Genomic DNA, 24,695 nt, shown 5'->3' on the forward strand with positions numbered 1-24,695 from the left:
AGAATTACAATATGGTCCAGCAGTTTCACTTATGGATATATATCTGAAAGGGAAAGCAGGAACTCAAACAAATATGTGTATGCTTGTGTTCTTAGCAGCATCATTCACAGTTGCCAAAACATGAAAGCAGTCCAGAACCCAAGAGTCACTGACAAATGAATGCACACATAAAATGTGGTATATACATACAGTGGACTATCATTCGACCTTAAAAAGGAAGGAAATTCTGACACATGCTACAAAATGGATGAATCTTGAAGATATTATACTAGGTGAAATAAGCCAGTTACAAAAGGACAGGTACTACATGATTCTAGTTATATGCGATATTTGCAGTAGTCAGATTCATACAGGAAGTAGAATGGTTGTTGTCACAAGCTGGGGAAGGACGGTATGGGGAATTATTGTTTAATGGGTATGGAGATTCAGTTTGGGAAGATATAAAAGTTCTGGAGATGGATGATAGTTGCACAACAATGTGAATGTACTTAATGTCACTTTAACATGGTAAAAATGAAAAAAAATGGTGGTGGGGCCCCTGGCTGGCTCTGTAGAGTATGTGACTCCTCATCTCAGGGTCATGAGTTCAAGCCCCACGTTGGGTATAGAGATTATTTAAAATAAAAAAATAAATAAAATCGTTAAAGTGGAAAATAGTTAAAATTGTAAATTGTATGTCTATTCTACCACAATAAAAAATTATATTCATGTCAGCTGCAGTTCATAAGGAGGATGACTACTAGCGTTTATATAAAACACATCAAATTTGTTACATATACTGACATCACAAACAGGTCTTTTAAAAGATACTTTCTCGGTCTGATCTTTTAACAATCCAAATATGCTATTGTGGTAACCACATTTGTTGCAGTGTATAAACTCAATTTGCTCCTTTTTTTTATGCCATCAGGAAGACCAAGAGGATCTGGGCCTGTGGGAGGAGAAATTCGGAAAATTTGTGGATGTCAAAGTTAATGGTAAAATTGAAATTGGTGTAGTATTAAAGGAGAACCTGCCAAAATGGCTAAATATCGCTACCTAAAATCTCTTGAACCTTCCACCCAAACAAGTGATTTCTGTAAGGGGAACAGAAATCTCAGATTTGGGTCTTCTATTCTTCTCTAATGCACTGCAACAGAGAAATAGTGAATGTGTACCTTTTGTGGGGTATGTAAGAGAAATACAGTCCTCATGGAGTTGATGGTCTCATGTTAGGGGCCTAGGTCAGCACACTGCTGGTACTACTCAGTATATCAGACAGCCACAAATTCCACATTCTATTCTTATGAGAGTCAGGTGATGAGAAGTGAAGTTCTAGAGCTCATTAGCTCCAACATTGCAAGCCATTGGTTCTCAACCTTTTCCAGGCCTCCCCATCATTCACATGAGTATCACATGCCCATCTGTGACATTTCTCACTAGACTTAGTGATAGTGGGTGTCGGGGGTGGAGTTTGTCTCTTTAGGATATACAGTTCAGATACTTGGGGCTTATAGAGTTGGAAAAAATACTTTCCTCCTCCCTCCTACCAGTAGGATAACAGGTCTTCCCTAACACCTTGAGAATTTCTGTTCTAGCATCTATATCTATAGCCTAGCATAATGATCAGGACTGACAACATGTCCAAAATGTATAAGTAGGGGGGCCATCAGGCTTTCCTTTCTGTAATATCATAATCTATTTGACCTTCTCTATAGCACCCCCTTTCCATAAATTCCTTTAAATAAGGACCATTTCATGTCAAATACTTTTACCTAAGAGTGAATTTAAGTCTGTTATTTCTCCTAGTTACTTGCATTTTTCCCATATCTAAAATAATGGTTAAAGGACTTTGTCTCTAGTTTTAAAAAACTTACATATCTACAATCACGGGGAAGGGGTATTTTGAGGAGCCAGGAAAGATCTTTCTGATGCCCTTGGCATTATAGTTCCTGAATGCAGTAAGAATAAATGATCATAAGAAGACACCCAGTCTTCTATCTAGTGAAAATTAAAATTGCTCAATATCCTTTGTTTCCTAATGTGAAGAAGCATGTGATACATTTTAGGAAAATTTAGATTAGAAAAAAAATCTAAAGCTTCATAGGCATATTTTACAGATAGAAAAGGAGATTTACCATAAATGACACAGAGAGCTTCAGCACATAGATAAGGAAACACTAATAAGTGACCAGAACTTTGCCTTGAGCATGTTTGTATCCCCACAGTACCGGAATGTAACATCTTACAGAAAAGGCACACACGTGATTTACTGACTGATCAGGGCAAGTTCAGGTCTCTAGATCCCCAGTCTAGTCATCGTGCTACACTCATAGGTAAGTAGGTCTCCTTAATTGATTGTCCCACGGAGAAGCAAAACTCAGTACCCTCATCCCTTCAGGTCCTGCCTCCGTTGGTTTGGATTTCTCCTTGCATGGATTTGAGCATCTCTACGGGATCCCGCAACATGCAGAATCACACCAACTTAAAAATACGAGGTAAAGTGAAAACAAAAATTCTTATAGGATGCTCTGGTTTCTGGACTGGAAAACTTTGAAGGGAAAATATGTGAGCTTTCCGAGCCTGGGCCAGTATGTGCCTAGGCTCTTCCTCCTTGATAATGCTTGTAGATCTTTAAGAACTTTAAGAGCAGTGGTTTTCAATTTTTATCTCTTTTTTTTTTTTGGCAAAAAGTTGAGAATTATAAAACTGTAATGCTGAACCTAAAATCTACAGAGGAAGTAAAAATATGGAACTATTATGGTTGAAGTAGGGGAAAGAGCTTCATCACACCACCTCCCCGGCTTTTGCTTTCACCCCTCAAGGCCTCTCTGTGGAACCTGGGAGTTCCTGTGAAAATCACTGACCTAGAAAAAGACTTTTACCAAAAAAGGACAGTGATTCAGAGAATGGAAAAGTGTGGCATCTCATGTCACCTTTGATTCTTTCAGAGAGATCATTTCAAACTAACACTATTGACAAGTAAATGCCAGAGGCATCAGACTAAGAGGAAGCCAAACCAAAGAGAAACAGAGTCTGATCAATTTGCTGGGTTCAGATGCTGTTTACACAACAGGTCAACAGGGGGGTGTAGTAACAAGTGAATCAGAAATTGCTGCTCACACACCAAGCCAAGCTTTGGGCTCCCCACCCCAATTCAGTTCCCCATCTTTCCCTACTCAGCACTGTGGAAGCGTTAGGACACTATCGGTGATTTTGTTTTAGCAGCAGAGAAATACAAAGTTTGCCAGTTATATCTACTGTGCAGTTGTTATTGTGGAGAATTCACAGGAAACAGTCCTCACCTCACAAGAGATCCTCAGAAAAGATATCTAAGATACGAGACCATGCATGCCAGTTGTCACAGGAGGGGATGCCAAAGGAATCAAAGGAGGAGAATCATATTAACTGTGGTTGGATTAGGGAAGTGGTGAGAGTTGAGCCTTGAAAGATGCATAGGACTCAAGTGTTTGCAGGGGAGAATGGAGCTATACTATTCATTAATAATATATTTGTGATTCTAACTGATAGTCCATCTTTGTGTGTCTCAGTGATGGCGATGCTTACCGTCTTTATAACCTGGATGTCTATGGATATAAAATACATGACAAAATGGGCATTTATGGTTCAGTGCCTTATCTCCTGGCCCATAAACTCGGCAGGACTCTAGGCATTTTTTGGCTCAATGCCTCCGAAACACTGGTGGAGATCAATACAGAGCCTGCAGTAAAGGTGAGCTTATGGATCATGGCTGCATGTCATATGTACATAAGAAAGAAAACCAATGTAGTCATAGCTCTGGGCGTTGTAGTGACAATTCTTTGCCACCAAAGTCTTTGCAGTATAATCAGTGAAAGTTAATAATATGTACCTGTTAGTTACATATGGATGATACTTATATACTGTAGATTAGAGGGAAATTTTTCAGAACTTCATTCCATTCTTTTTTCTAGTACACACTGACCCAGATGGGCCCTGTTGCAGCTAAACAAAAGGTCAGATGTCGAACTGATGTGCACTGGATGTCAGAGAGTGGAATCATTGATGTTTTTCTGCTGACAGGACCTACGCCTTCTGATGTCTTCAAGCAGTACTCATACCTTACAGGTACTTGTGGAAGTGTCAGCCTCTTCTATTATATTTCCTCTATTGCATGTATCATCACTGTAAGTTAATATTTGTTGTACACCATATAGAATTTATATGCTTTTCAAGAAGCAGGCATTCTCCTCCCACCTTCATCCCATTCAGCTTGGTAAAATATTGTACTGGGCCTAGAACTCTCCACTCTCTAATCCCTAATATTCTCCATCTGCTTTCCTTGGAGCCTTTAAGCCCTGGGCTTTCTGTGCGTTTATCTCAGATAATCAGTGTCCCAACCTGAACTTTTCTATGTTCTCTTCTCCATTAAAATATACCACTGCCATTAGCACTAAAGTATTTTATCTTTAAAAGATGTGAAATATCATCTCTGTTGATGCAGAAAAAGCATTTGACAAAATCCAACACTATTTCATGATAAAAACTCTCAGAAGGCTAGGAATAAAAGGAAGCTTCCTCAGTATGATAAAAGGCATTTATGAAAAATCCACAGTTACCCTATTCAGGAGTGAAAGACTGCAAGCTTTCCCTTAAGATCAGAAACAAGACAAGTCTGCCCACTTTCACCACTCCTATTGAACACTGTACTGGAAGTTCCAGCCAGAGAAGTTAGGCAAGAAAAAGAAATAAAAGGCCTCCAAATTGGAAAGGAAGAAGTAAAATTATTTCTATTCACAGATGATGTGATCCAACATGTTAGAAAATCCCAAAGGATCCACAAAAAACTACCAGAGCTAATAAATAAATTCACCAAAGTTGCAGGATATATAAACACAAAATCAGTTGTGTTTCTATAAACCAGCAATGAACAATCTAAAAAATATTGAGAAAACAATTCCATTTATAATAACATCCAAAAGAATAAACTACCTAGGAGGGGGCACCTGGGTGGCTCCGTCGCTAAGCATCTGTCTTCAGCTCAGGTCATGATCCTAGGGTCCTGGGATCGAACCCCACATCAGGCTCCCTGCTCTGCGGGAAGCCTGCTTCTCCCTCTCCCACTCTCCCTGCTTGTGTTCCCTCTCTCGCTGTGTCTCTATCAAAAAAATAAATAAAATCTTTAAAAACTAATAATAAATAAATAAACTACCTAGGAATATATTTAACCAAGGAGGTGAAAGACTTATACACTAAAAACTATAAAACATTGCTGAAAGAAATTAAAGAAGTCCTAAATAAATGGAAAGACATCCCATGTTCATGGATTAGAAGTCATAATATTGTCAAGATGACAGTACTACCAAAAGCAATCTATAGATTCACTGCAATCCTTACCAAAATTCCAGTGGTCATTTTTTGAAGAAGTGAAAGAGCTGATCTTCAAATTCGTGTGGAATTGCAAGGGGCCTGAATAGCCAAACAATCCTGGGAAAAAAAAGGTTGGAAGACTCATACTTCCCAATTTCAGAACTTATTATAAAGTTAAAGTAATCCAAACAGTGTGGTACTGGCATAAGGATAGACATGTAGACCAAAGGAAAAGAATTGAGAGTCCAAAAATAAACCTGTACATCCCCGGCCAATTGATTTCAACAAAGCTTCAAGACCATTTAATGGGGAAAGAATAGTCTCTTAAACACATGGTATTGGGACAACTGGATAGCCACCAGCAAAAAATGAAGTTGGAACCCTACCTAACACCATATAAGAAAAATTCAAAATGGATCAGCAACATAAATATAAGAGCTAAAGCCATGAAACTCTTAGAAGAAAACGGGTAAATCATCATGACCTTGGATTTGGCAACAGATACTTAGAAAAGTCACCAAAATCATGAGCAAAAGAAAAAATAAATAAGTTCAGCTTCATTAAAATTAAAAATTTTTGTGCATCAAAGAATATTATCAAGAATGTGAAAAGGCAATAAAGAGAATGGGAGAAAATATTTGCAAATCATGCATTTGATGAGGGCCTAGTATCCAGAATAAATAAGAACCCATACAACTCTACAACAAAAAAATAATTCTAAAATGGTCAGAAGTTGAATAGACAGTTCTCTAAAGATATACGAATGGATTAATAAGCACATGAAAAGTTCAACATCATGTTAGGAAAAGGAAAATTAAAACCACATGAGATACCCATTAGGACAGCTAAATTTTTTTTAAAAAAATAGAAAATAATAAAGGTTGGTGAGGATGTGGAGAAATTGGAACCTCATTACCTGCTGGTGGGAACATAAAGTAGTTGAGCTGCTCTGGAAACAGTTTGGCATTTCATCAAAAAGCTAAGCATAGGATTTTATGTGTCAGCTTGCCTAGGTCATGGTATCCAGATATCTGGTTAAACACTAGTCTAGGTGTCACTGTGAAGTTATTTTTTAAGATGACATTATACTGTCAGTACTATTAGTACACCAGTAGACTTTGAGTAAAGCAGATTACACTCCATACTGTGGGTGGGCTTCATCCAGTCAGTTGAAAAACGTTAAGAGAAAAGGACTGAGGTCCTCTGAAGAGAAAGGAATCTGTCTCCAGACTGCCTTCATACTCAAGCTGCACCTTCCCTGGGTCTTTGGTCTGCCAGCCTACCCTGTGGAACTGAGTTGCTAGCCCCAACAATCACATGAACCAGTTCTTAAAATCATTCTCTCTATGTATAAAGATACACGTACAAAGACACATCCTATTAACTCTTTTCCTCTGCAGAACCCTAATACACCCAGCAATTCCACTAAAATTGGATGCTTGGATACTTGGATGCCAATGATCATTGCAGCACTATTCACAATAGCCAAAAGATGGAAACAAGCCAAGTGCCCATCAAAGATGAGTGGATCAATAAAATGTGTTAAATACATAAAATGGAATATTATTCAGTTATAACAAGGGATGACATTCAGATACAGGCTGCAACATGAACCTTAAAAGCATTATACAAAATCAAATAAGCCAGACACAAAAGGACAAATACTATATCATTCCATTTACATGAAGTACCTACAATAGGCAAATTCATAAGAGACAAAAAGTGGATTAGCTGTTACCAGAGGCTGGAGGGTGGGATGGGCAATGGAAAGTTATGGCTTAATGGTTACAGTTTCAGTCTGGGGTGATATTAAAGTTTTGGAAATAGCTAGTGGTAATGCTTATACTACATTCTGAATGTAATTAATGCCACTGAATTGTACACTTTAAAATGGTTTAAATAGCAAATTTTATGTATTACATATTTTTTGCCACAGTTTTTAGAAAATGGTAATGTAATATATCCCCAAAAGTTGAATTGTATGCTTTAAGTGGGTGAACTGTATGAATGTGAGTTACATCTCAATAAAGCTGTTAGAAATAAAAGTAATGCAGCATCACTTCTGCTACGTTCTATTAAAAGTCCTTGCATCCAGCCCATGTTCGGGGAAGAGGAATTTGATTCTAACTTTGATGGGAGAAACAACCAAAAATTTATGGACATGGGAAGACACTCATATAGGAAAAAGTACTGTAAAGGTCCACCTACAGGCTCTTTCAACATTGTTATTATGGAGAATAAGCCTAGTTTATAGGAAAATGCTTCAAAAACACTGGATCTGCCACCATGTCCAAAGAAATCCAAGTTTTAAGTTTACAGATTATCTGTTGATGAGGATTTAACTCGATCATATCCCTCCTTCTTCTCTCCCAGTATCGTTATATCATCATTTTTGCTTAAGTCAATATTTAGTGTTTATACTTTTCAAATGCTCAAGAGTGTCAGATATTCTATTCATTCTAACTTTCTCCCCAGAGACTTCCTTCCCAGATCTCTCTGTCCTGCCCCCATTGAGGTTGTTTCTCTCTGGGCTCCCTGCACAGCTGTCATCCTGGGAGTTTCCTAAGAAAGTGTGCATTAGAGGTACACTTTTTCCATCTTTGCAGGTACAAAAACATCTCTTTTTCTGCCTTCACCCTTGATTGATCATTTGGCTAGCTAGATTGAAAATTATTTCTCTCAGAATTCAAAGGCATTTCTCTATTACCTTCTATCTTCTTGCTCCAGAATCACTCTGAATTCTGTTTCTTTGTATATGATCTGTCTTTTCTCCCTGAAATATGTTCTGAAATTTCTAATATTCTGAAATTCTGAAATTTGACAATAAAATGCCTTGATATGGATCTTTTTAAATAATTATTGTGTCGGTTATTAGATGTGGACTCTTTCAGTCTTGAGAAATGTGTCCCTCAGTTTTGGAAAACAATCTTTGATTATTCCTTTGATAATTTCTTCCCTTCCCTTTTCTTTTTCTACTGTACAGATTTTATAATCTCCCTTTTTTTTCTGAGGAATTTATGCTATATGTCTAATTTCTTCATACTTTTTTCTTATCCTCTGATTGTTCCTTGTTCCCAATATCTTATACTAGTCTTTCATGGGTGCAATATCTTTTTTCATCTCCCCAAATATGATAATGTTTTGATGTTTACTTTTCTTGTATTGTCCCTGTTTTCTCAGAGATCCTTTTACTGTATTTCTACATGTGGGTCTTTCTCATATTCGAGGATTTGAATAAGATTCTGCCTGGAAGCACTCCAGTACTCGGGTTGGAAAGTGGTGGGGGGGGGGGGAGGAGGTGGTCTTCCATCTGCTAGTGTTCTGGGAGCAGGGGTGAGCTTTTCTCTTATCCGCCTCACAAGCACTCTGGTGAGAGCTTCCCTCACTTTGCTCAATGGTTACCATCCATCCCCTGCCTGCCACCTTCCAAAATTTTGTTGAAATTACTCCTCTCCCATTCTCTTTGGTCTTGTGGCTTTATTCTTTTTTTCTTTCCTTTACTCTGATTTTATTGGGACTTGAGGAGGGGAAGGAGATAAATGCAAGTGGTTGACCAGAAGTCCTCCATGTTATCAGTAAATGTTTTGATAATAATTTGAGTTTTTTTAGTCTTTAGTTTCCTTGCTTTTAAGTCTGTCTCAACACTGCTCCTAATTTTCCTAAAACATAAGTCTGCTAAGGTTACATCTTGCCAAACTTTTGATGACTTCCCATAAGGGAAGATTTAGCATTCCTAGCTTGAACTACAGTGCCCCGTACAAAGTGACCCTCTCCAATTTCATCTTCTACTGGTCTCTCTCACAATGTAACCACCCTAGAATATTTATTTTTCCCTAAATTTATCATGTACTTCTTTGCCTCTGTGTCTTTTCTATGCCCTGTGCCTCAGTGTTCTATCCATTCTCTCTGGTAGATTCCTCCTATTCTTCAAGGTCCAAACCAAGTGTTACTACCTCTATGAAACCTTCCAAGACCCCACACTTTACTGCAGGCAGAATTTATTAACCCCTCTGTATTCCCATAACACTAGGCTGCTACCTTTAACATAGCAGTTATACCTCAGAGCAGAGCAGTTAATTTACATGCCTGCCTCACCAGCTGAATTGTCACTTTCTTCAGGGTAAGGACTATGTTTTCTTCTCCTTGATATGCTAAGTATCAAGCTCAGTGCTTAGACTCTGTAGACATTCAGGAAATGTTTATCATGTATGTAATTATCATTGTGATGGTAGCCAGCTCAGTTGTCATCTTCCCCTTTCAGGCACACAAGCCATGCCCCCTCTCTTCTCCTTGGGGTACCATCAGTGCCGCTGGAACTATGAGGATGAGCAGGACATAAAAGAGGTGGATGCAGGATTTGATGAACATGACATTCCTTATGATGTCATGTGGCTTGACATAGAGCATACCGAGGGCAAAAGGTACTTCACTTGGGACAAGAAAAGATTCCCAAACCCCAAAAGGATGCAAGAGCTGCTCAGAAGCAAAAACCGTAAGGTAAAATAAGCCGACCCTTCAAAACCTCTTAATTACAAAGCACTTGTTTAATTTTTAAAACTTGCCTTGGCACATTAGTGAGGAGAGCCGCCTGATAAAAAATGGCCATGAAAATAATACCATCAAATATAATCGTAACTGTGATAATAGGAAAGCAGTGGTGGAAAGATGGTCCCACCATCCGCCCCTGCCTTAGCTCTCTGGGTCCCCACAGGATAACGGGGCCTAGCATTCAGTCCCGTTTGTTGTGGCCACCCTGTAGGGTTATGATGGATACCCCAAAAGCAAAATGTGGTACTGATGTCAACATCAGTCTCGAGATTGAGGACATCATGTGGACACCACAGGGTCTGAAAAGGTTAATTAGTCACATAGTGAGGCATTCTAGGGGAAGCAGGGCTGGCTTTCAGGCTGGTCTGAAGATGGCTTGAGAGATCTGGGAATGGAGACAGCTCAGCTTTTATGGTGGTTAGAGGGTTGCACTGGGGTGAGGATTCCTGTGTATTCCTGGGGCTTGTGTGGTTTGAACTTCCTGCTGGCACCCAAGGAGGAAGCATTAGGGCTTTCTTCGTCACATGTGGGCAGAAGGGTAAGGGGGGATGGAATGGCTTGAAAGCTCTTAACAGTCAATCAGAAATGGAGACAGATTCTTCATTTCCCATTCCCCTAATTTCTCAATTAATAGCTACCATTTGGCAAGTACTTACTATGGGCCAGAGAGTTTGATAGAACACATTATTCTCGCCAGTCATCACAAAATTAAAAGGTAGATCTTGTTAGCCCATTTTTCAGATGAAGATACTGAGGCTAAGAATAGTTTTGTATTTTGCACAAAGGCATATAATAAGTAGTAGAATAAGAATCTGAACTCTGATCTGCCTGACTCCAGAACCCATGTTCTTATAAGCAACTATTTAGTGAAGCCATCAATCAGATGTTCAAAATGCTGTTCTAAAGATGAGGGAATGCAAAGATGAACTCCTTGGGGTCTTATAGTGAGTGCGGGAAAGGCAGGTATACAACAACCACAATACTGGGCAATAATATAACACCAAAGAAAGGTCAGGGTCAGGAGTGGACTAGGAGAAAGAAGATTGCATCCAGCTGGACTCACGCTGGGCTTTGTGCATTTTAGATGAGCCCTGAAGGATGAGTCTCTAGCTGAGAAGTGGGGAGGTGGTGGAGACAGTGTAGCCAGAGGCTGAAGCAGCCAGTGGTGTTTGGAAAACAGCGCACAGGTTGGTTTGGTAAGAAAACAAGGCATGTGCAAGGTTTGAGTAGTAGGGAATCTGACCTTATCATAGGCTGGTTTGTATACATTTGGAGACATTAGAAGTTTTTGAATAAGGGGTTAATATGCAGAATATATGAAGAACACCTACAACTCAACAACCAAAAGCAAACAACCCAATTAAAAAGTGGGAAAAGGACTTGATAGACATTTCTTCAAAGAAGATATACAAATAGTCAACAAGCACATGAAAAGATGCTCAACATCACTAATCTTTGGGGAAATGCAAATCAAAATCATAATGAGATACCATTTCATACCATTAGGATGGCTACTATGAAAAACCAGAAAATAACAAGTGAGGAGGTAGAGAAATGGGAACACTAACCATGGGAATGTAAAATGGTGCAGCCACTACAGAAAACAGTATGCCGGTTCCTTAAAAAATTAAAAATAAAATTACCATATGATCCAGGAATCCCACTTACGGGAATATACTCAAAGAAATTGAAAGCAGGTACTTGAGCAGATATGCTCATGCAGATAAGCCCATGCAGATAAGCCCATGTTCATATCCACACTAGTCACAATAACTAAAAGGTAGACGCAATCCAAGTGTCCCATCAGCAGACGATTGGGTAAATAAAATATAATACACACATATATACAATGGAGTATTATTCAGCCTTAAAAAGGAAGGAAATTCTGATACATGCTACAACATGGATGAAGCTTGAGGACATTATGCTAATTGAAATAAGGTAGTCACAAAAAGATGAATACTATATGATTTCACTAATCTGTAATACCTAGAGTAGTCAAAATCATAGAGACAGAAAGAACAATGGTGGTTGCCCAGGGATGGGCAGAGGAGGGAATGAGGAGTTGCTTTTAATGGGTATAGAGTTTCAGTTTTACAAGATGGAAAGAGTTCTGGACATTGTACAACACTGTGAATATGCTTAACACTCAACTGTACACTTAAAATTGGTTTAGATGGTAAATTTTATATTACGTATATTTTACCACAATTAAGAGTTTTTTAAAGTTTTTGAGCAATGGTGAATTAAACTTTAGTATGTAGAATAAATTTGAATAGACCTGAGGAAGGATGATGAGAAGGTTGTTATAACCAAATAAAGGGTTTTGTGTCTTTGGACTAGGAAGTGATGGCATTAGAAAGGTAGAGACCGTAGAGACACAGAGCTGTGATTACAGCTCTTCTCAAACTTCCTTCCTAAATATACCTGTACCATTGGGTTGGGAAGGTTTGTTTTGTATTTTCTTTAGTGTTTGCTTTTGTCAGTGTTAACTTCTAGATGTCTAGGAGTAAGGATGACTTAATCCTTTATGTATAGCACCCAGCACCTCAGACAGAAGCTTAATAACTGCTATTTTGAGAACATGTATTGGTTAGGCAGCAGTAATTATAAAAGAGCACTGGCCTGGTTTTGATACCAGTTCAATTTCCATAAGCATGAAAAGTGTTAGGGTTTTACTGATGTCTTAAATATTTCAATACTAGTAGTTATTTCTGAGTAAAATTTGAACCCCAAAACTATGATGAAAGCCTAAAAATGAGCGTATAACTCCTATAAAACTGATGAGCTCTTCAAACCTTTATGTCTGGACAGCTTGTGGTCATCAGTGACCCCCACATCAAGATCGATCCTAACTACTCAGTGTATGTTAAGGCCAAAGAACAGGACTTCTTTGTGAGGAATCATGAAGGAGGAGACTTTGAAGGGGTATGCTGGCCTGGTAAGATAGCACTTTATACACTTATTAATTCACTTGTTTAGTCCCAATTAATGAAGGTTGCATGGCCATCACCCTCATTTCTTATAGATGTCCCTTGCTATAGTGTAAGCACCTTTAAGAAAGAGATGGTATTACCTTCTTTTGTATCTTTCATAACACCTGGTACAGAGTGCTTTGAATACATTTATCAGTCAATGAATGAATAAAAAATAAGCAAGCACTCCATTTCTCTAAGCAAATAAAAATAAAAAGCCAAAAGTGTTCCTGCAGTCTCTCCCCTGTGAATCTTCTGTGCCTTGTTAGCCCATAGTTTTGATTTCCCAGCCTTTCATGAGTGACCTCAGCTGCCTCCAGCAACTCTGGATTCTTCATTTCAGAAATTATTAGTTTAAAGCCATGGTAGAAACCTGAGGACAAAGGGGAATCACCACTCTATCATATCCTGGCACTCTATCACAAAGCCACGTACTGAAGAGACACCCCATGCATTCCTTTTCCCCCTTACACCACTCATCAACACTTCTCTGTTCTCTTTAAGGACAGAAGGGTCACTCTAGGATATTTGCCATGCTTACTTGGGCTATCTTGGGCCATCAGTGAGGGACAGGCTCCATCCGGATGCTTGTTTCATTGGCCTTCCCCTGGGCTTCTCAGGTTGGAAGATCTACTGATTATCACTGGAGTCCAGCATTGCCTTCCTTCACGTCTTGCATGACCGTGCCTCTACCTCAGCTACCTTACATCTAAGGTGCCCAGTGATCAGCCAGCTTTTACATCTTTACCACATATCCTACCACAAACACCACTGTTTCTCACAGTCTACTCTTCTGCCTCTACAGGTCTCTCCTCTTACCTGGATTTCACCAATCCCAAGGTCAGAGAGTGGTATTCCGGTCTTTTCACTTTCTCTGCTTATCAGGTTTGTTTTTATTCTTTTGCTCTTTCCTAGTTACTTGGAAGGATGAAAGAAGGAAAAACATGATAGGATATAACTACTCTGCTTCATTGAGTAGCTCTTGATAAATACTACTTGGTTGAAAATGCAAGGATAGCAACCACATTACAGACTTTAATGGTGCCAGGAGAGGTGCCATATAAATTATCAAAGGCACAAAAGCTGTGATTTCTACCTCAATCATAATAGACTCTGTGACATATCAAAGTACTTAATAATAGAGATTTATATTTTCAAATTACTACATAAACTTTACACAAAATATTCTATAGCTTAAAAATGATGATAGTGACATATATGAGAATATCTTGCAAAGTATAATGTGACATTAAAAATAAGGTGTAGGGGTGCCTGGGTAGCTAAGTGTCTACCTTCGGCTGGGGTCATAATCTCAGAGTCCTGGGATCGAGCCCCACATCAGGCTCCCTGCTCAGTGGAGAGCCTGATTCTCCCTCTCCCTCTGCCCCTCCACCTGCTTTTGCTCTCTCTCTCTAATAAAAAATAAAATCTTAAAAAAAAATGTGTAATAAAACTTGAAATTAAAAAAAGTGAAATGATAAATAATCCTTAAAATATTATAAGAATCCCAGAGAGAACCAGAAAGGCCACTTGTAGAGAACTGTTTTCAACCAATTAGGAGGATGATAGTGATGCCTCATACACGTTGAGTTCTTTGCTGTATGCCAAGCACTGTGCTAAGCAGTTTATGTGCATTTTACCGTTTCATCTTCACAAAAACCTCTGAAGTTGGAACTATAATTCTAATCCCACAGATGAGGAAACTGATGGATGGACAAGTTTAAAACCCTGCTCAGTTCACCCATGTTACTAAGTGCTGGACCTAAGATTTGATCTCAGTCTGTTTGTCTCTCACGCCCAAGTCTTAACCACTAAACTCTAGTTTCTGAGCATCATGTATTAGGACACAGAAAACAACTTAGAGCAGGGATAAATAACACTCGGGTGAAATCTGGCCGTGTTCATTCACTTCCCTACCGTCTATGGCTGTTTTCACACTATATCAGAGTTGAGTTTCTGAAAAAGAGGCCTTATGGTCAGCAGAATTGGAAATATTATCCAGCCCTTTCTAGAAAACATTTGCCAACCCCTGGCTTGGAGAGTGCTACAGGAGGACAGTCAAGGTAGTTAAATATTTGGAAACCATATAGCCTTGTTCATAAAAGTATACATGTTTAGAGATAGTTGAAGGTAGAGTCAAAAGAATACATTTAAGTCTCCCCTAGGCATCTAAATGACTGGCGTGTGGGTGAGGCAGCAGATGTATTCTGTGGCATCCCAAAAGACAAGCCAGACCCACTGAGAGGATGTTACAAGGGGCAGGACTTTCAGAAAGTAATGGAATGAGCTTCCTGAGGGACTCCCTGTCATTGTAGCTAGAGTCAAATGCTGAGAGACCAGGGATTCTATAAAAGGGATTTCAATACCATGTTAACTGACTCAGCAGCCCCTTCCCACTCTCAGTTGAACAATTCCTGTGTAAAATACAAACTCTAGACCATGCTAACAAACAGGTATACTGGCTGCCAAGTCTTTCAAAGTAGGGACACTTGGGTGGCTCAGTCCATTAAGCATCTGCCTTCAGCTCAGGTCATGATCTCAGGGTCCTGGGATCCAGCCCTGCATTGGGCTCCTTGCTCAGCAGGGAGCCTGCTTCTCCCTCTCCCTGCCAATCCCCCGCTTGTGCACTCTCTCTCTCTCTCTCTGTCTGACAAGTAAAAATAAAAATCTTTAATAAAAAGTCTTCAGAGTATTAGAGGGAAGGCAGAATCTTATCGTGGAAAGCTTTAATTGCCCTTAGTTAAGAGTTGTAGCAGATGATGGTTGTTATAAAATCTAACTGTGAACATTCACAACCTTTCCTGTATGGGGGTTCTCCAGAGTAGGTCTTGGAGTGGACTTGCTGGGCAGTGTATATTTCACAGACAGTACCACACAGCATTCTTTCATTCATCGACAAACACTTATTGGGAACCTTCAGTAGTTCAGCTACTGTTTTAGGTGTTTGGGATTTATCAATGAACAAAATGGACAAAATTCCCTGCCCTGTGGACCTTTTATTATAGCATTGGAACAGAAGACAGAACATAGATAATAAACATAGTAATAATACATTAAATGGATTATGAAAGAGGAATAGGGTGGCTATCATATTAACATCATCACTATAGGAGTATTATCATGACCAAAGAAGAAATTTACTTCCTAGGGATCTACTGACATCCTCTACATATGGAACGACATGAATGAGCCCTCTGTCTTTAGAGGGCCAGAGCTAACCATGCAGAAGAATGCCATTCATCATGGCAATTGGGAGCACAGGGAACTGCACAATATCTATGGTTTTTATCAGGTAAGACATCGATAAAGAAGCCACTGGGACTTATGTGCCCTGCCTTTTGGGTTGAAAGTCATTTGTAATAGCCATACTATATTGTTCATTTCTCTTTGTGTGACTTTTCTAACAACTGCAATGGATGTTACAGGTTGTAGCCAATAAAGGACATACTATTTCTTTGCACCTTTTCCTTCTCTAATGAACTTGATGAATTACAGATATTATGAGATTAATGGTAACATAGAAACATCTTCCTTGACAGGAGTCTTTAATAAATGGCATTGAATACCTCAAAATTGGAGTAGGCAATGTATAAATACATAAACAAAAGCAATTAAAACAAATTTTTTGAAATTTCACAAACGGGGGCACCTGGGTGGCTCAGTTGGTTAAGTGTCTGCCTCTGGCTCAGGTCATGATCCCAGGGTCCTGGGATTGAGCTCCGTGTCAGGCTCCCTGCTCAGCAGGAAGTCGGTTTCTCTCTCTCCTCCTGCCCCTTCCCCTGCTCATGCTCTCACTCTTTCTCAAAATCTTTTTAAAAAAATGAAATTTCACAGATGTCTAAATATAGCAAGTCTTATATTCATACCAGGGGGATAAGATTTAGAACATAGATACAGAATTTCAGTAAGTTTTTTTTTTTTTTTAGAAGGCCTTCATTAACTACTTAGCCTTCTCGAAAAATGAAGGGGGGCAAATCGGAGGGGGAGATGAACCATGAGAGACTATGGACTCTGAGAAACAAACTGAGGGTTTTAGAGGGGAAGGGGGTGGGGGGATGCGTTAACCCAGTAATAGGTATTAAGGAGGGCACGTACTGAATGGAGCGCAGGGTGTTATACACAAACAATGAATCATGGAACACTACATCAAAAACTAATGATGTAGTGAATGGTGACTAACATAATAAAATAAAATTTAAAAAAAAAGCTACTTAGCCTTCTCATTAGAAGATGGTAGAATTGTCTTCCATTTGCCAGTCACATCCAAAACATTTGTCAGTCATTTGCCCTGATTGATATCCATGGTTCTTTGTTATTTTCATCCTGTAACTGTGTTCCTAAGGCCCTCCCGCCAACTGGTATATATTCCAGTGGGAGTTGCTGCCTACATAAACACATACTATCTAACTGTGCTTTACTTCCTTAAAAGCCTCTTGCTATAACTGCAAACTACTTTAGAGAATTTTCTTATGTAGGCCAGAGCCAGTCACTTAACCTCTCTGAATGTCAATTTTTTTCATCAATGAAAATGGTCAATCTCAGAGGTTGTTCTATAGATTTTAAGAGAAAATCTCATAAAATGCTTAGCAATAGTAAGTATTGAATATGCTAGCTTATTTAGTATCTTCATTTCTCTTTTAATAAAAGAAAATTTTCCACTCTTGGTAGGGGAATTTAGTTTCATTACATCATGAAAATTATTTGGTGGATTTTCATATTTTCCATTTTATATTCCCAGCTATTTACTTTTTGCATGTTCAGTAGCTTATTAGGGATATCTGCACAATGCCCTAATCATCCCTTTGAAATTTTTCTCCTTTACCTCTGTAGCAAATGGCTACCGCAGAAGGACTGATACAACGATCTAAGGGGAAGGAGAGACCCTTTGTTCTTACACGTTCTTTCTTTGCTGGATCACAAAAGTATGGTAAGGAATGGCTCACATGATCAGAATTAAAAATGTAAGTTAGCAACCTGCCTTTTTTTTTTTTAACCATTTGTGGCATATGTTGCTACTGTTTTGATGCCTTCCTTTTCAGTGGCAGTTGGGAAGGCCTTCGATTGTAGCATGTGATGTGCCCTGAAGTATGCCTTTTGTCCTGTGAGACAGAGTACATCAATTTTATTTTTTTTTATTTTTTTTAAAGATTTATTTATTTATTTATTCATGAGAGACAGAGGAGGGGAGAGAGAGAGAGAGAGAAGCAGAGGGGGAAGCAGGCTCCCAAGGAGCAGGGAGCCCGATGCGGGACTCGATCCCAGGACCCCAGGATCATGACCTGAGCTGAAGGCAGACGCTTAACCAACTGAGCCACCCAGGCGCCCAAGTACATCTATTTTAATAAAGTTTAGTTACTTGTTTCCCATTGAAGAAATGGACACTTAGTTGCTGGGAGAATAGCTCAGTTTGTTTGCTGGGATGGTCATCTCTGATTCTGTCTGTTTGATTTATCTAAACCAGGGAAAAATGTCTTCTTAGACATTCCTTCAACCACCTGTTTCACTTAGCAATATGGCTTAAAATAGGCCTGGCTGTTGCTTATGGTCAGGGTCATCTATAACTGGATTCAGTTTACTAGCTAACGCAGATCTAATTCAGATTAACCACCTTCCAGCAGGAAGGCTATTTTAAGTGCCCTGGCCTTGCTAAATAACTGGGAGCTTAGGTCCTAGTTTGAAGAATCCAGTCTTTCCTGTATCATAGACATTATTAGGCTTCTTCCTCCAGCCCTGAAAACCAGCCCCTGTGGCACTCTGGAAAAGGCCAAAATATTGTTATCTCAGGCAAAGATTCATGTGCAGGGATGCTCATCACAGCATTACTTCCTGAAACAAAAAAAGAAATAAAATCCAAATAAAGGTTTATAAAAACATGATACATCCGTATGACAATTATAAGACTGTTTAAAATAGTAGCCTTAACTGCATGAGCAAATGTTTGTGACATCATGATAAATGGGGAAAAAAAGCAGAATGCTTAAATGTTTTTGTAGTATATTATCACGATTTTATTTTAAAAAATATAGATGGCAATCTAAATCAGTAAGTTTAGTACCTCGGTGATTATGAGTGATTTTTAAAATTTTTTTCTTTTTACCTATCTCTATTCTCCATATTCTCTACAAGGGTCATTTTTAATCACTAAAAAAAGTCAAGTGTTTTTAATAAAAACACTTCTAAGTAGTTTAAAAATGATGATAAAAGATGTGCATACTAAGTAATCTCTGATCCCTTAAATATTGGCCTACTGCCTAGCCTTCAGTGCTCTGTGTGAAACTATCAGCCTGCCGCAAAGTGTAGCAAGTGACTCATTGCAGAGAACACTACTGTGTCAAGTCTTACGCTTAGACCAATAACCAAAGAGCGCTTCTGACTGAACAACCATATGAGACATGAAAAGATGTGCATGCTTTTACAAGAACTTTCTTTCTTGAAGAAAACGCCACCATGTCGATTTCAAAACCATTTTATCTCATTTGAAGTCAAGGCGAAATTATTAGAGTACCTTTAAAAAAAAAAAAAACAAAAAACAGTCCCTTGTAAAGATTTTTCTTTGCTGGCCATACAACAGCCAAAAATTTCTATGGAAGATTAATACAAAAAATAGCTACCAAAGCTACTTTGGTAGAAGATAGACAAAAATGCTTCCAGACTAATCTAGATTTAGTAAAGTAAGATTTTTTTCTTTTGTGGATCTCTTTAGTGGTATATAATCTATCTTCACAAATTCTTATCTACTATACAGTGATCAAGAGCAGTGGCTTTAGAATCAGACTGCCTGAGCTCAGTCCTGCCTCTACCACATAATAACTGTTACTCAGGGTATATTATAATAATCACTGTTTGCCATATTTCTGTCATCTGTAAAATGAAGTTAAATAGTGTTTACCTGGGCAGCTGGGTGGCTCAGTTGGTTAAGCGACTGCCTTCGGCTCAGGTCATGATCCTGGAGTCCCGGGATCGAGTCCCACATCGGGCTCCCTGCTCGGCGGGGAGTGTGCTTCTCCCTCTGACCCTCTCCCCTCTCGCGCTCTCTATCTCATTCTCTCTCTCAAATAAATAAATAAAATCTTAAAAAAAAATAGTGTTTACCTGGTAGGGTTGTGATGATTAAGTGGGCTACTACAAGCAAAGTAGAATCACCTGGCTCAGTAAGGGCTTGAAAAATGTTAACTGTTGTTCTTGCTACTATTATTATGTCTCCTTTATGTAGTCTGTACCACTCCTCTTAAATTATAGAGGGGTTTTTTTTGAGGGGATGGAGGAATAGGCATATAAATCAATGGAACAGAATTAAGAGCCCAGAAAGAGTCCAACACACATACGAACAATTAATTAGGAACAGAGTTACCAAGGCAATTCAGTGCAGAAAGGAGTTTTTCAATAAATGGTGTCAGAACCCTGAGTATGGACTGGGGGGGGGGGGAAGAACCTTACCTCTCACTACACAAACATTCAAAATGGAATATAGACCTAAACTATAAAAGCTAAAATCAAAAACTTCTAAAAGGAAACATAAATCTCTGTGACTTTGAGATAGACAAGATTTCTTGGAGAGAACACAAAAAGCATGAACCATAAAAGGAAAAAAAGTGCTAACTTGGACTTCATCAAAATTAAAAATCTCTACCCTTTCAAAGATATTAAGAAAATGAAAGTCAAGCTTCAGATTGAGAGAAAATATCTTCAATATACATATCTATCTGTCAGAGGACTTGTACCCAAAATATATGAAGAACTTTTACAGTTAAATAATAGACATCTACTTTTAAAAATAAGCAAAAGATCTGAATAGACACCTTACAAAAGAAGACATATGATCAATAAATACATGAAATGATGCTCAACATCATTAGTCTGTAGGGAAATACAAATACAAATTAAAACCACAGAGAGACACTACTACACATCCATTACAGTAGCTAGAATTAAAAAGACTGACACTACCAAGTATTACCAAGAATGTAGAGTGACTGAAATTGTCATGTACTGATACTGTAAAAGCAGTATAGCCACTATGCCAAACAGTTTGGATTTTTCTTTAAAAAAAAAAAAAGATTTATTTGAGAGAGAGCACAAGTGGGGGGTGGGGAGGGGGGCCTGTGGGAGAAGGGGAGAGAGAATCTTAAGCAGACTCCACATTGAGCTCGGAGCCCAACATGGGGTTTGATCTCATAATACTGAGATCACCATCTGAGCCAAAACCAGATGCTTATTTGACTGCACCACCCAGGCACCCCCAGTTTGGAGTTTTTTAAAGTGTTCAACATACACTGAACACAGACCCCGCAGTTCCACTCCCAGGTAGTTACCCAAGAGAAATGAAAAACATATGTCATGCAAATATTTGTACAGAAATGTTTATAGCATCTTCCTTCAAATAGCCAAAACTTGGAAAGAATTCAGATGTCCCTCAGTAGGTGAGTGGATAAACAACTTGTGATCGATCCATACTATGGAATACTATTTATCAAATAAAAAGGAATAAGCTACAACATTATGCTGAGTGAAAAAACTAGAACACAAAATAGTATGTTTTATGTTATGTTTATATGAAATTCTAGAAAAGACTTTAAGAATAATCAGATCAATGGTTGGGTAAAGTGGAGGGTTATTCACTACAAAGAAGCCCATGCAGAATCCTATGAATGTTCTGAATCTAAATTGATTTTTTAACTAAATAATATTCATATGAAGAGGATTCATTTAAAAAGAATTTTAGTCTGAGCAACATCAGCAAAGCATAAATAAAGCCATTATTTCTGGGGGAAAAAAAGCCCATGTGATCTTTTACAATTACGGAAATGGTTCTATACCCTGCTTGTGGTGACAGTTACAGGTTTCAAAACTCATCAGACTCTTCACTTAAAATAGGTATTTATTATATGTAAATATTTCAGTAAAGTTGATTTTTTTAATGTTTCTCCTAAAATCAGGCTTGAGTTATACTTCAAAAATAAGTGCCATTTCAGAACATTTTCACAAAAGGTTTTGTGGATTTTTAAGAACTTTTTCACAAAGATTAATACATTTTTAATTGCTGAAACCAGAATTCATATATTTTAAGGTCAGAAAGAAATGCTTTCCTTTATATTAACTTGTCTATTTCAAATAAAGAATCTATGAAATCAAGTGCATGGGCTGATTTGTGATTTTTTTTTAATAACTGTTACCGGTGATCCAAGGTGCTGTGTGGACGGGCGACAACACAGCAGAATGGAGCTACCTGAAAATTTCTATCCCCATGTTACTCACCCTCAGCATTACTGGGATCTCTTTTTGCGGAGGTAAGATGATACCCACAGGCTTGAAGTGAGAGAAAAAAAAAAGCGAGGGTGTTTTCCCGTCAAGCCTGGTCATAAATGCCTTTTCATTTGCGGTTTCAGGCAAGGATAACTGTGGGAACAAGAAAATGAGGAAAGTGAAGGGACGCTTCCAAGCAGTTTGTGTCTTGTCTGAAATGCGGACTTGAAATAAAGTCATCAGAGAGCCCGAGTGCTTCTTTCCCTCTTTCTCTGATTCCTCCTTAGATGCTCTTGAGAACTGAGTTTCTCTTCCTGAAACATACCTTTTCTTCTTCAAAGTGAGAAAAATGAAGAGTACAAAGAATTTAGCAAATCAGAAATCAGCCTTACAGAAACGCTTTTTACTCAGCAGGTTTAAAATTCTATGACATATTTTAACTTAAAAAAAAAAAGATATGCTCTTGGGAAAGATAAATTTAAAATACGATTTCCTGTTGGGCTGCCTTCCCTAAATCCTAGTAATTCTCTGCAGATGAGAAATCTCCATATGGAGGCTGCTCAACATGACTAGTTCCAGCTGTTCCTTGTTTTCGGTAGGAATAGAAGCAAGTTAATGTCAAAAAAAGCAAGTTAATGTCACTTTTTGATAGATGTGTTTCTTATGGCATTGGTCCACATACAAGGAATATGTATCCTGCTTAAGGACTAAGCATGAAATTACACCTAAAGCTCTAATTCTGATTGTTTTTCTTTAGTTCTACAGTTTTTATCTTGCTTGAGCTGCTGCTTTCGAAAAGAAATCAAGGGGCGCCTGGGTGGCTCAGTCCGTTAAGCATCTGCCTTCGGCTCGGGTCACGGTCCGGGGATCCTGGGATGGAGTCCCACCTCCAGCTCTCTGCTCAGCAGGGAGCCTGCTTCTCCCTCTCCCTCTGCCTGCCGCTCCCCCTACTTGTGCTCTGTCAAGTAAATAAAATCTTAAAAAAAAAAAGAAAAGAAAAATCAATTGTCAACCCCCACCACATGGCTAAACACAGACTTAATAAATCAGGTCAGCATTTTGCAATTTCTGGGTTTGGGAACATATAGAAATGTTGATCTTGTAGTAAAGCCTGTGACTTTTTTTTTTTTGAATATTGTATTTATTTGACACAGAAAGACACAGCAAGAGAGGGAACACAAGCAGGGGGAGTGGGAGAAGGAGAAGCAGGCTTCCCGCTGAGCAGGGAGCCCGATGTGGGGCTCAATCCCAGGACCCTGGGACCATGACCTGAGCCAAAGGCAGACGCTTAACAGACTGAGCCACCCAGGCGCCCCAAAACCTTGGACCTTTTGATAAGAAAAAGAGGATTCAAAGAGAATATTGTCAGATCCCCAAACAGGCTGAGTTTTGAAATATGTGCTCCCTAGTTTCAGGCCACAGTGTTGTCCTGGCACTTTGAGTGCACACACAGCATGTTTGTCCTGACAGTCTTCAAGCCCTTATCTTACCTGGGTGCCACATTTGTTAGAAGCCCCGTTACCTCACTCAGCCTCTGTCTTTCTAATCAGCTGATGTAGGCGGCTTCATTGGGAATCCAGAGGCGGAGCTGCTAGTGCGATGGTACCAGGCTGGAGCCTACCAGCCCTTCTTCCGTGGCCACGCTACCATGAACACCAAGAGGCGGGAACCCTGGCTCTTTGGGGAGGAATACACCCGGCTCATCCGAGAAGCCATCCGGCAGCGCTACACCCTCCTGCCCTATTGGTATTCTCTGTTCTACCGCGCACATGTGGCTGCTCAGCCCGTTATGAGGTAAACAGGCTTCACCGGTTGCAGGCCCCAGCAGCCAGTCTACACCAGAAAATCCCCGGCCATTGGGGAAGGGAGCAATTACATAGTGATTTCAAGAGAAAAGCCATGTGTTTTTAGTCAAATGTCCCTCAGATTACTGAGCACCAACTGTGAGCAGGGTCAAGGAGTTGAGGTCACAGAAAAACCAGATCCCCTGCTATTTTGTGATTCAAGTGTCAATATTTGATAGGAGACAGATTTTTCAAAGAAAAAGGAAGTGACTGTAACTGAATTCGCTACTTAATCCACAAGAGTCCTCTCATGAAGAACAATTTATTCTGCCAGTCTTAGGCTGTATCTTACCTTAGAGCTAAACCATTCCAAGTTTGAGGTGAACATTTTTCCCATAGTATAAATTATATTCTGATTCTATTTTAGAGGCAGAATGTGAAAAACCAACTTTCTGGGTTAGAGAATGATACAGAGACACATAATACACTGAGGCTTCCAGATCAGCTGATCCTAAACCTGGCTCAGATAAGAATCACCTGGGGAGCTTTTTCAAACTATAGATTCCAAGGCCACACGCCCAGACCTACTAGGGAATCTCCTTGGGTAGGTGTCAGGATCTAGATTTGTTATAAGTTTCCCTGATGATTCTAGACATCAGCCAGATTGCTTTGTTACTATTCAGTAGGAAAGTGATATATTTTTACGGAGGCTAGTGAATAAACTAAAAATAAGTTTCTCTTAAAAATATCCTTTACTCATGAGGTTGAAAAAAATATTAGAACCATTAAGTTGATATCCAGATGCACAGATAATGGA

General features: G+C 39.0%; 1 protein-coding gene across 5 annotated transcripts in view; it reads left to right on the forward strand.

The window, feature by feature from the left end:
- The window catches only part of GANC (glucosidase alpha, neutral C), a 69,962-nt gene that overhangs the window by 29,073 nt on the left and 16,194 nt on the right, over positions 1-24,695 (forward strand). For all 5 annotated transcript variants that reach the window (XR_003607678.2, XR_015768544.1, XR_003607680.2 and 2 more), the window contains 11 exons: positions 911-977; positions 2,381-2,477; positions 3,531-3,711; positions 3,933-4,086; positions 9,590-9,825; positions 12,691-12,817; positions 13,657-13,736; positions 16,000-16,143; positions 17,682-17,778; positions 22,037-22,138; positions 23,645-23,888. Coding sequence is in view for 2 of the 5 variants with exons in the window: in XM_088024736.1 (XP_087880862.1) it covers positions 911-977; positions 2,381-2,477; positions 3,531-3,711; positions 3,933-4,086; positions 9,590-9,825; positions 12,691-12,817; positions 13,657-13,736; positions 16,000-16,143; positions 17,682-17,778; positions 22,037-22,138; positions 23,645-23,888 (1,529 nt within the window). In the remaining 3 variants the exon portion in view is untranslated. The remainder of the gene's footprint in view (positions 1-910; positions 978-2,380; positions 2,478-3,530; positions 3,712-3,932; positions 4,087-9,589; positions 9,826-12,690; positions 12,818-13,656; positions 13,737-15,999; positions 16,144-17,681; positions 17,779-22,036; positions 22,139-23,644; positions 23,889-24,695) is intronic.

Source organism: Eumetopias jubatus, unplaced genomic scaffold (assembly GCF_037043125.1).
Source record: "Eumetopias jubatus isolate StellerSeaLion01/CBP00866 unplaced genomic scaffold, mEumJub1_p1.0 scaffold_7, whole genome shotgun sequence".
Classification (NCBI taxonomy): Eukaryota; Metazoa; Chordata; class Mammalia; order Carnivora; family Otariidae; genus Eumetopias; species Eumetopias jubatus.